At 36.9% G+C, this 12,482-nt stretch overlaps 1 protein-coding gene across 1 annotated transcript; it reads left to right on the top strand.

Moving 5' to 3' along the window:
- Positions 1-71: 71 nt before the first annotated feature.
- On the top strand, positions 72-12,029 carry LOC138168388 (transmembrane and coiled-coil domain-containing protein 5B-like). Its single transcript, XM_069097417.1, is given in 12 exon segments — positions 72-109; positions 923-959; positions 961-1,073; positions 1,567-1,684; positions 2,108-2,158; positions 3,332-3,406; positions 4,945-5,001; positions 6,310-6,369; positions 7,339-7,403; positions 8,819-8,861; positions 10,195-10,237; positions 11,660-12,029. Coding segments are annotated over 12 exon segments (900 nt in total). The 3' UTR covers positions 11,860-12,029.
- The last annotated feature ends 453 nt before the right edge of the window (positions 12,030-12,482 follow it).

Below are 12,482 nucleotides of genomic sequence, written 5' to 3'. Positions count from 1 at the left end.
TTCCTTCCTTCCTTCCTTCCTTCCTTCCTTCCTTCCTTCCTTCCTTCTTCCCTTTCTATTTCAGAAGACCTATGATGGAAGAAAATAGTCAAGGCTCACTGGATGATATGTAAGTAATGAAAGCAATAAAAAGGGTTCAGTAAGGAAACATTCAATGAGAGAATTTTGAAATTATTTTGAAACCTCTCTGGGAAGGAACTTTAAGCTGACCAAGGGGATTATCCTGCACAAGGCTGTGCAAAGGATTTTAGGCAAGAAAATATCTAGTGTCAGTTTTTACCCTTTTATCAAACCAATAGAAAGGGAAGGTCTGTGGAGGTTCTTACTATAGTATTCTATCAATCTACACTGGGGAGAAGGCCATCCTTTACTAACTAGGGTCAGAAGTTAGAACAGTTTATAGGAGAGGGTTGTGTAAATCTCCTTTCTGGCTACCTTGATATACCACATAGATGAGATCTGATTTTTAAAATGTAATCACAATGTATGAAAATGATGATTCATATCTCAAAAGGATTGTCCACAGGGTCCCTTAATTTAGTTTTTAGTTTTTTTTTTCAATTAACAAGAGAATCCTGTTGAAATCTACATTTCCTAGTGCACTGGATTTGTAAGATTCCATATTTCTAACAGTTTTTGACTAATAAAAATTCAGTTTACACATAACTTAGTTTTAGAACCTGCTTGTTACATAAATTGAGGTATAGGCAAAGTGGAGAATCTGGGTTAATTTTGGTGTATGTAACATTGTCAGGGGATCCTTTCTAGAACTACAGTCTTCATATTGAAATAGCAAAGTCCAATCAATTATCTTCTTATCTTTAAATCATATTTCACACATAGTAGGCACTTAAGAAGTATTATTTTTTCCCTTTCTTTTAACTGAATTAACTTGGATTTTAATAACACTATATCCTGGTAGTTTTCAAATTAAAGAAATTCTGAGACTGGAGCAGGCAAAAAAAGAATCTTGACAAGCTGAACTCGGATCTTGAAAAGGATATGCTGAGCTTAGATGAGGCCAACCAGGACCTTCTTGTGCAAATCCGAGAGAAAGAACTACAGATTCAAAGGTCAGAGTTTGGTTTGGGCAGTTTTTCTAGAGGAAATTGTTCCTAGGGACGGAGCATCTAGGGATCAGGAGGAATGTACAGAAGGAAGAGAAGGGGCATTTTTCTTTATCAATGGTCATTTTCCAAATGAATTTTCTTAATTAACTCAAACCCTAATTTAATTATATTAATGACTGAAACCTCAAAATTCAGAGAACTCTAAAAGGATCTCAGAGATTTAACGCCACACACACAGATAATTTTTTGACACAAGTAGCCATTCAAATATATTCAAAGAATATATGAATGTTGAATTTGGGGAACTAGCTAGGTTCTTACTATTCTCACCCTTCCAAAACTCAGATTTTACTGGTCTACATCCAACTTGAGGTTCATATTTTGTTATTACCAAAGCTTCTTTAGGTCTGTCCCATGCTTTCCCCAGGATGGAACCTTATAATTGCAACTTAATCCTGAGAATTAGTACTTAACTGTGTGATATTTTATTATTCAGTCTAGAAAATGAGATCACCAAGTCAGTAGACCTAGCCGGGGAAAGGGATGAATTTAACTGCACAGCATATGAGAGGGAAGAAGCACTGAAAAACCTGGAATTGGAGATGGCAAAATTGGTAAGGAAGGAACAGATCATTCTAATGGATTTAGTTTGTTACTATGCTATTTTTTCCCTCTCCAAGGAATCTTCCCTGATTCCACAGGTTCCAGAGTAAGTTAACAGAAATGAAATCACAATTTTTTCAGGCATGGAGGGATCAGGCAGGAAGAGGTCTGGAAATGGAGTGCTTGGAGTCAATGAGATAACATACGTAAAAGCACTTTGGGTCACTATATAAAAATCAGTTATTTTTATTACTACTATTGTTGTTGTTGGCACTAGAAACTCTAATGTTTGGGCTCCGTTCCCAGATCTACTCTCATGTTCTGTGGGGTCAGAGCACAGTTTTGTCATCTGACAAAAAATTTGGCAGGAAAGGAGACCAAGAGCAGATGGGAAGATATGAACTGCCATGCTTTTTGTTTCTTTATTTCTGTAGGAAAAGAGTAATGAGATACTGGCTAAGAATGTGAATGAGCTGTGGATAAAGGTAAAGGTCCTTGAGCTCTCTTAAGTTTCCCAGAGTCCCCCCTGTAGGTATCTTTATCCAGAGAGAGAGATGAGTAGTAGGAAGGGTTATCCCATTCAGAATGGAACCACATTCTGATAACACATCTGTTTCCCACTCCCTAATACCCACTGCCTATCAGCATGTTTAGAGTATATGATAGACAGTTTTGGGGATCTATGCTTAACCTAGGACTTATTGTCAATGAACATAAAATAAGCCCACTATTTTCCTATGATTGTATTAGGAAGGGCTAAGAAAAAAAAGGAGGAAGCCCAAAAGAATTTTTCTAAATGGAGGAAGAGGCATATCTCCTGATATATTTCAGAAGTGAAGCACTCAAAGTCTCAGCATCTTCTGTATTGGACATAGCAGTTTATGGGAGTTTTGTGCCATGAGACAATTGGACAACTGGCTTTGTTTGGTTCCCCAGGAATGATTTATCCACTTTCCCTCACCCAGATAGTTCTAATATGTGCTTCTCTTTCCTTTTGATGAATAAAGAAGGCCAAGTCTTGCCTCTGACCCATGATCCAAGCTACTCAGAACGAGATGTTATATGTAGAGCATTTTGGGTCAAATGGTATATTATCTGTTAAGTTCTTGGCAAATCTTAAAAGATTTATGTACATATCAACTGTATACATGGGAGGTAAGAATTGAAGGAAATCTTTCTGACTTGAGCTTTGAGGGTCCAGAACTCAGAGTTTAGGAACCATCACAGAATTCTGTGAGACTTGACTCAGTCAAAGAGTCACACTTGAGGACCTTGAGAGCCACATATAGCCTTGAGGCCACAGCTTCCCTACCCCTGGATGTGGTGTCTGGGAAATATAGGTATGGTAGTCAGAGTTATGTATAGCACAGCACAGTTATATATAGCAAAAGTCAAGATTGGCCCCAGCTAAGCCTTAAGATCAAGCTCTAGCAAGAACAAAAGTAGATAAACAAATTGCTTCAAATGGTTACAGGGAGCCAGATGTTTTCATTAGGAAGGAGTTATCTTCTACCATAGCTCCTATTGAGGACCTGAAAACACTAATTATTACCTGGAAACCCATTACCCCTGACTTCAAATTCAACAAATTATTATTCAGTTTCTGGATTTTATGTATGTAGCTCATATCTCACTGTATATCTGGATTGGAATTTCAGCTTTCCAGGAAACCACCAGAGAATTCGAAAGAAGTTGAAAAAGAAAAACTAAAACACCTGTTGGAGGAATCAAAGGTGAATGCAGAGAACAAATTAAAGGATTCACTGATAAATATTTTGACATCTTTAATTTTCCCAAGTGACAACTTCTCTGGGCTCTGAAGGCCATGTTTTCTTTTTTTTTTTTTCAGTGCTCTTACAGCTGAACTATTGGGTCCTAGTTAATTGTTACCCTTGTTTAGAGATATTTAATCTGAAACCAATATCTATGCTCTTACATGTGGGCTTCAGAAATACACACTCAATATTTCACTGGTCAGTTCTTCCTACAACAAAGTCCAAAAGAGTGTAGAAACAAATCTTCTTAAAGTCCTCACCAATCGTTCAACAACACTAAGTGTTGGCTATGAGAAAAATTTAAAGAATGCAATTGGAATTTATCTAGGTAGAAGATGATACAGTCACTGTTCTTAAGAAGGTTCCCACCTAATGGAGGAGACAGATTAATTATAGATATGAACTACCTTTTGGTCATTAAGCAAGTCACTTAGAGCTTCAGTTTCCTCATCCATAAAATGATGTTAAAAATTATTGCTATATGCAGTATTATCTTGGTTCTGCTCATTTCATTCTGCTTATTTTATGCAAGTCTTTCTATGTTTTTCTAAATCATTGAGCTGCTCATTTCTTATAGCACAGTAGTATTCCAATCATATACCACAACTTATTCAGCCATTCCCCAATTGATGGGCAGCCCTTCAGTTTTCCAGTTCTTTTCCACCACAAAGACAGCTGCTATAAACATTTTAGAAAGTACAGGTTCTTTCCCTTTTTCCCTAATCATCTTTGGAAATAGATCTAGTACTTGTATTGCTGGGTCAAAGGGTATAGGCAGTTTAATAACTCTTTGGGCATAATTCCAGATTGCTCTCCAAAATGGTTCAATCAGTTCACAATTCCACCAACAATGAAGTAGGGTCCCAATTTTTCCACACCCCCTCCAATATTTGTTGCTTTCCCCTTCAATCATTTTTGCCAATCTTCTAGGTATAAAATGATATTTCAAGATTGTTTTAATTTGTATTTCTCTAATCAATAATGATTTAGAGCATTTTTTCATATGACTATAAATTGTAAAAATTATAAAAACTAAATGACTTCTAAGGTTCTTTCCAACTCTGTATCTATAACTTTATGGCATATAAACACAAAGGAAGTATACCCAACTACAGCCATGAAAAGATAATTCTAGAATAACTCATGGTTCATAAGGTTATGTCAAGAAGTATTCTTTAGGTTTACAGGAAATAGGACAATTTGGTTGTTCCCCTTTATTAGGAGGGCAATATGAAAAGTAACTCATCAGGTATAACTGTTCCAATTTTCTTTATCTCTTCCCTCAAAAGAAGAGCAATAGCATTCTCTTTTCCCACCTATGGCATCTTAGAGGGCATGAAGGGGTTCCCTGCGGAATTTAAATAACAGGGTATTGGGGTGCTCTCAGTTTCTCTAAGATGAAAATTTCACAACAGTCCCATTTTTTTCTATCTGCTGTATATGTATCACCAACACTCTATTCTTTCTTTCTTTCTTTTTTTTTTCTTCTTCCATAGGTGAAATTACAAAAGGTCATAACCTTCTGTGAAGAACAGGAAAAAGAACTGGTTAAGGTAGTGGTGGTAACCTTATTGACCTTTCAAATCACCCCCTTCTCATGACTTTCTGGCTTGAGATACAAATGTGGGTATGATCCCAAAGGCTCTCAGAACCAAGACCACAGGAAAAACCTGGGCTGATGGAAGGAGAACTCTGACCAGGATGTACTACATAATTGGTAATATCTAAAGCACAGGAACTATGTTTTCTTCATCTCTTTAAATCCCTAGCAGCAGCTGGAACTGCTGCTAATAGTAACTCCCACCTCTAGGTGGAAAGAGGACTGGAACTGCAATCCAGAGAACTCATTTGAAGGTTCTGGCTCCTATACTTAACTAGCTGTGTATGACAATAAGCAAATCACCTTAACCAATCTCAGATTCAAATTCCTTGGCCATTAAGTGAGAAAATATTAATAATCTCTATATTAAACAAAAGAAAATAATACCAGTCTCACAGGATGAGGAAAGTACATTTGTAAATCTTAAAGTGCTCTATAAATATGAACAATTAATTATTAACTATTAAATAAAAGAGGAAATGAAAAGCAGCATAGCTTGGACCAGGTTTAAAACAGGAAGACCTACCTCTGATAAATAATAGTTGTGTGTCCCTTTAACCTTTCTGTGCCCTCATGCAACTCTCTATTAGACTACGAGTTACAAAGAATTGGTGGAAGGAGTTTTCATACTGGGAGTTTCCCAACTATGATGAAGTATAGGTTTGAAGGAAAACAAATGAATACTTAATAGGTACTTTTTTTTTGCTGCTTGGAAGGCAATTGGGGTTAAGTGACTTGCCCAAGGTCACACGGCTATTTTTTGTGTTAAGTGTCTGAGGCTGGATCTGAACCCAGGTCCTCCTGACTCCAGGGCTGGTGCTCTATTTACTGTGCCACTTAGCCACCCTAATAGGTACTTCTTGAACTTCCTGAACTGAATGCTTAAGATGAAGAAAGAAGGATGCTGGATCAAACGCTCTGGCTTCCTCTCTTTAAAACCTGGATGTGAATTGTGTGGGAAGTACTCTTTAATACACTATTGCAGCATCCACAGGCCAACTGGCCAGACACAGTTCCTAAGGTTTTCACCTAATTTCTTATGAAAGTATAGCTCCTTTTACTACTGCTTAGTTTGCTCAGAATGGATCATGAAAGTGAATGAAATAATCTCACCTGGGATGCAATTGATTTTTTTTAACTGTGTAGCTAACAGTATATCATAGAAAATCATAATGGTCATTCTTGTATAACATGCATGTCATTCTTGTTTCTGAATTAACTAATAGAGTTCAGTTTGCTTAAAAATATTATGGTTTTCTAGGTAATATCTGAATGCCAATCTATTGACCAACTCTGCAGAGATCAGGCTTACTACATAAAGGTATCAAATCTGGGGATTTTAGTGGACTTTGGAAATGCATTATGAGTCAATACTAAGACACGGCAACTAAAAAATCATGGAGAGGCAGAATGTCTAGAACTAGAGAAAAGATAGTGCCTCCGGCCCGGCCCTGGTCAGGCCAGACTCAGACCAGACTACATTCTTTTCTTGGTAACATATTTATGAAAGATATTGACCAATTGGAATATGTCTACAGAAGGGTTACCAGGATAGTAAAGAGATCAGAGACCTTGTAATAGGAAAGTCAGTTGAAGGTGCTAAGGAGTATTTATCTTAAAAAAGAGAAGACTTCTAGGGGAGATATGAGATCTGTAGGAACAATGGGTAGAAGTTGCTGAAAGACATATTTCTATTTTAGGAAAACTTTTTAACAACGGGATCTGTCAAAAGCAGAACTGGCTGCCTTGGGAAGTAGAGAGTTCCTTTTAATAGATGAAAGTTTTCAAGTGGAGGTTGCTTAATTGTTAGAAATATTTGTTGCTATTCATGGAATATTGGATTGAATGACCTCTGAGTTCCTTCCTAACTCTCATATTCAGTGATGCTATGACCTTCCCCAACAGAGTCAAGATATAAGAAACTTCATCCAGCTGCAGAGTTAAATAAAGACCCATTTCTCTTAACAGTTCTTAGCTGAACAGTGGAATCTTTGATTTTCCATTGGTCTCACTATGTAAAAATATTTTAAAAGACACTTGTCTTCCTCTTCTTTGACTTCCTCAGCCAAATCATTCTTTACATGTTATATAATCTGTACTTAATAAGTAAATATCTACTTCAGTCTTTTGCAAAGTCTAATTCTTGGGGGAGGGTGTCAAGAAAGGGATTAGGATTATTATAAATTGCTAATTTTCATTGCAATTGAATAATCATGAATTTTTCCTCTTGTTCCTGTGTGTGTGTGTATGTGTGTGTGTGTGTGTGTATTTTTAAAATTTCCATGAACAGAAATACCAGGAAATCCTCAGACTGATGGAGAAAGATAGAGAGACACTGCTCCTTGAAAAAGAAGTGTGAGTTTTGTCAATGGAATGGGCCTCCTTGGTTTTAGTCAAGCCTATAAAAGTCTATAAAAGAGAAAGTTCATACATCAAAGAATCTTAATGCTAAACTGAGCCCCTATACATAGGAGGCCCTTAGTATTTGTTGAACAGAACTGAATTTTCAATGCACCATTAGTCTGCTTCTGCTGCATTTTAAAGGTGTTTAGGTAGGATGTTGACCACTGGAGAGGAGACATTATATTTTCTACTTTGAAGAAGGAACTAAGAGAAAAGAATGAACTCCATGAAACCAAATACATAATATTCATAATAAGTGATGGTATAGTAGAAAGAACACTGGGCTCTGGAGTCAGAAGACCTGGGTTCAAATCCTGCCTTTGATGCTTACAACCTCTATGACATTTGACAAGTCACTTAAATCCCGTGGACCTCAGTTTCCTCATCTGTAAGATGAGGGGAATTGAATTAGATTACCTTCCTGATGTCTAACTCTAGAGCTATGCCTATGAAATACATGAAATCAAATGAGATATTATGTATAAAGTGTTTTATAAAATTTAAAGTGCTATATACAATGTTAGCTATTATTATTATTATCATGTCTAGTATATGGAAATTGCATGGGCTATCTCTAATAGGCCTATTTACATTTTCTATTTAAAAATGTTTTTATTACAAACTTAGTAAACATCAACAAAAACATTACAATATTCAAAGAACAAAGAGGATCACACTTGAAACAGCTTACTTTTCTTTAAAAAGTGGTTGATCTTTCTAAATTAAATTAAATTTCTCTATTAAATTTAAAAATATGATAGTAACAAAATTGCTCTATTTGTCTGTCACCTTCTCAACTTCCCTCTTCTCTCCTCTGTGTAATTTCTAACATTCCATTGACACTTTCTTTTTTGCATACTCACAACCCATTAACCTCATCTTACATAGAAATGTTTCCTTATAAAAAATAAGTATTATGTATATAAAACACTTTTGAAACCTGAAAGCACTTTACAAATTTTAGTTATTACTGTTGTTGTATTTGTTATACAGCATGGCCTAGTGAATAAAGCTGAAAGATGTATGTTCAAATCCTGCCTCTGACTGTAGGACCCTTGACAGGTTGATTGACTTCTCAGTGATTCTAAAGAACTCCCTAATACAATAAGGCTCTAATCTACATTGGTAAAGAGGGGTTCCCTATCTGGGATTTCCCTATGCCAATGAAATTTCAAGTTATTATTATTGATATTTCCTTGAATTCCTACTTAATTTAGGCTTTGGCATAGGTATTAACAATCTGAAAGGAAAACAGATGTTTGACAAGACTAGAAACCATTTGTATAGTAGTGACTTGCATCAATGTAAATACCTAAAAGTCTTTTAGGCATCTCTAGGAATATCTTTGTTTTTGTTTTTCTTTCTAGAACCAAAGCTCAGAGCACATACAATCAATCTGGTTTGATTCTGGTAAGTTTCCCTTTGGCCTTGTTTCACATTCTCTGCTCCACCCCCTTCATTCATTTATATTCTCTTTGTGAGTAAAAAGAAAACGATATAGAATACAGGTTATTTGGACCTAATTATCAGCAAATATTACAAAACTCTAGGTGACTTCTTTTTTTTTTTTTTGGAGGGCAATTGGGGTTAAGCGACTTGCCCAAGGTCACACAACTAGTTTTTGTGTTAAGTGTCTGAGGCTGGATTTGAACTCAGATCCTCCTGACTCTAGGGCTGGTGCTCTATTCACTGCACCACCTAGCAACCCCTCTGGGTGACTTCTTAAACAACTAAATTCACCAAATATTTATTAAGTACCAAAGGAAAAAAAAAACAAGCAAAGTCCTTGCCCTCAGAGAACCTATATTCTACTTGGAAGAATGTGAGCCCCCAAGCACAGAGAGGTAAATGCAAGATAATTTAAGCAATAAAAGAAAGACCATTAATAGAACTTTAAGGAAACTTAACGATGCTGAAAAGTTGAAATGAGGATGGAGGGAATTCCAGGAGTGGGAGCTTAAAGTTGATTGTACTATTATTTTTTAGGATGTAAACTTAGCACAATTCAAATAAATGGTTTAGGATACAGTTGAACTGTACCTCCTTTTATTACTCCTCTAATCCTGGGATATTGTCAATACTTAGGTATGGTCCAGTAAAGACATTTGTAACACCCTGATCTCACCTGCCCCTCCCCCCTCCCCAACCTTTCTCCAAACAAAATTAAAAGCAGAAACTTAGGCCCCATAACAGTTGGTGGTACCAGCTTCAACCAGGCTCTCTGTCTAAGGCTCATGGACCTCAGCTTGTATATACTCTGATACACTTGATATTCCTGACCTGAAGTATGCCAGCAGTGGTTCCAGCTTTCTAGGGTTGAAAGTACTCTAGCAGAAGCACTGGATCTGTCTATTTTTACTCAATTTCAGCTATTCCCTGAAGTGACTGGACATTTGCAGTCTCTGGGTGATCCTAAGTTTTCCCTTCTTCCTACTGTGTTGACAATATCTTCTTTAGCAACTAGTCCAAAGCCTTGAACATAGTTATCAGTCAATCACCAAACATTTATTAAGTTTACTATATATTAAGCTTATTATATATTGGTCACTGTTCTAGGACTGGGGAAACAAAGATGGAGGAAAGGAGGGGAGGGAAGGATGGAACAAAGGGGGAAATGAAGGGAAAGAAAAGAAAAGGAGGAAGGAAGAAAGGAGGGGAAAAGAGAGAAATAAAGAGAGGGAGGGAAGGAAGAAGAAAAAGAATTCTAAGATCATCTCATTTGTTGTACTTATTGCTTTCACAGGAGGAGAACTTGTTTAGAAAAGGGAAAAGACATTTTTGGCTCAGGTAACTTGAAAGGGGTTGATTTAAGTAGCCCAAAATACACTTACCCTGTGGTGTTAGTCAGGCAGGGACTCTTCAGCTATAGTATGTTCTTATTCAGAAGACCAGGAGGAATATTTGGCATAGACATAATAATCCATTAGTCACAGAGCATTAGTCTAACCCATGGAATTCTTCTTGGCCTTCATTCTCAGAGTTATTGCCAGAATACAGATGTGATGTATGTCATTGCTAGAAGCTGAAAAAAGAATTAAGATATACAGGATGAGATTATAGTTCTAGTTTTATCCTGCTTATCCCAAATCAGTAGTGTTAAACTCAAATAGAAATGGGGCCATACATAAGCATCTCTGAAGGCCACATATTTACTTAGAAAACCACATATTAACATTATCTCTGCTCTAGTGTATATTATTTTGTTCAATATTTTCTGACTACAATCTGGTTCCCAGGGCACTCAGGAGTTTTACAGGTCACAACTATGTTTCACACCTCTGCCCTAAGCCTTATTTCTTTTTAAGGTCCATTATGTTGCAACGTTCAGACCCTGAGTCTGTGTATCTGTGCTGATTTATATGACTGGGAAAGGGGACCAAAAATGATTAGGCAGCTTTAGCACAGCTTCTCAAACTCTCACTGCTACTGTTTGTAATAATATTGACTCTATGATGCTTTGTAAGTAAGGACTGCACAGTTCTTGCCCTTTAAATAAAGGGGGTTTTCTTATAGTCACATTTTTTTTAAAAGTGTCATGACATATTTTATCAATCTAGGGAAATCACAATGTAGAAACACCCTACACCAGACAATGTAGAAACACCCTACACCAGTGGTTCTCAAATTTTTTGATCTCAGGATGCCTTTGCAGCCTTAAAAATTACTGAGGACAAGCTTTTTGTTAATGTGAGTTATATCAGTTGATATTCAATATGTTAAAAATAAAAATTTCTTTATCATTATTATGAAAATAGTTTTGACCAGGGGTGGCTAGGTGGCGCAGTGAATAGAGCAATGGCCCTGGAGTCAGGAGGACCCGAGTTCAAATATGACCTCAGACACTTGACACATTTAGTAGCCGTGTGACTTTGGGCAAGTCACTTACCCCCAATTGCCCTCAAAAAAAAAAAAAAAAGGAAAAAGATTTTACCTTACCAACTCTAAGAGTCTCAGAGTCCCCCAGAGGTCCCCAGATCCTATTTTGAATATCACTGTCCTATACCAATGAAAATCAGATCCTTATCAATAATTTATAGTCTCAGAGAATTAACTGGACCACTGGGAAGTCAAGTGACTTATTCGTGGTCACAGTTAATATGTGTCAAAGGCAAGGTTTGCACCCAGGTCTTACTACCTCCCAGACTGGCTTTTGATTACTATAATGACTCTCGGCAACCTTGATGATAACTTGCCCCACTCTTTTTGCGGGATTGTACAGTTTGTATTCTTGATGTTCCTGCTCCTCACCAGGATTCTGAGTTTGGGGCTTGTGTATCTTCATGTTATGAACCCAGATTTTGTCCTGAACAATCTGCCTAAGATTATGGATAGAGGAACCTTGTGGAGACTGAAGAACTTTCTACTTCCATCCCTTAATCTTCATGTAGAGGATATTTTGCCACACTAGTCCAAGATCAGGCCCTTCACTATAGAAGGTCCCAAGTCTCTCCCAAGTATTCAAAAGGGAAGTGACAAATAGTCACCCAGGATTTGGGTGAGAATGGAAGGGCCACAAGGGTGGACAGCAAGAGCTTTCTGGGTCAGAGTTGTTCATGGTGTCCTGGTTCTCTGTTCTCTGTATTCATCATTTTCTTTTGATTCCTTTTGTGCTTTCTCTCTTCTAATAAAGAACATGATCACTTAAAAGCCCTTTGAACCAAGTATTTACTTAGTCATTTGGTATTGCCCCAAAATACATATACCTGGGACAGGGATGAGATAAGGGAGTTTGGTTTCCTACAGTATAAGGCTTAAATGTTGTGACAGATGTTATCCTGAGTAAAAATGCAGGGACTTTGTAATACCTCCCTTGGTTGATTGGATCCGACTCCCCAAATATATACTTTAATTTCATCTCAGTGCTCCCAATTCAGTTCAATTCAACAAAGAGTATAGACCCTAGCTTACAATCCCACTTTAGTAGATTGCTTATTTTCCTCATCCCTTTCTCCTTCCACATGTTAGGAAGAAAGTCAATAGATAATGTTCTATAGTTTTTTGAAGGGTTGCCAGGTAAATTAATCTGCAATA

Source organism: Petaurus breviceps, unplaced genomic scaffold (assembly GCF_028583685.1).
Source record: "Petaurus breviceps papuanus isolate PSGF00001 unplaced genomic scaffold, PetGlider_PUasm1.0 37, whole genome shotgun sequence".
NCBI lineage: Eukaryota > Metazoa > Chordata > Mammalia > Diprotodontia > Petauridae > Petaurus > Petaurus breviceps.
Note: the sequence above shows the minus strand (reverse complement) of the source record. Positions and strands in the feature narration are given on the sequence as shown.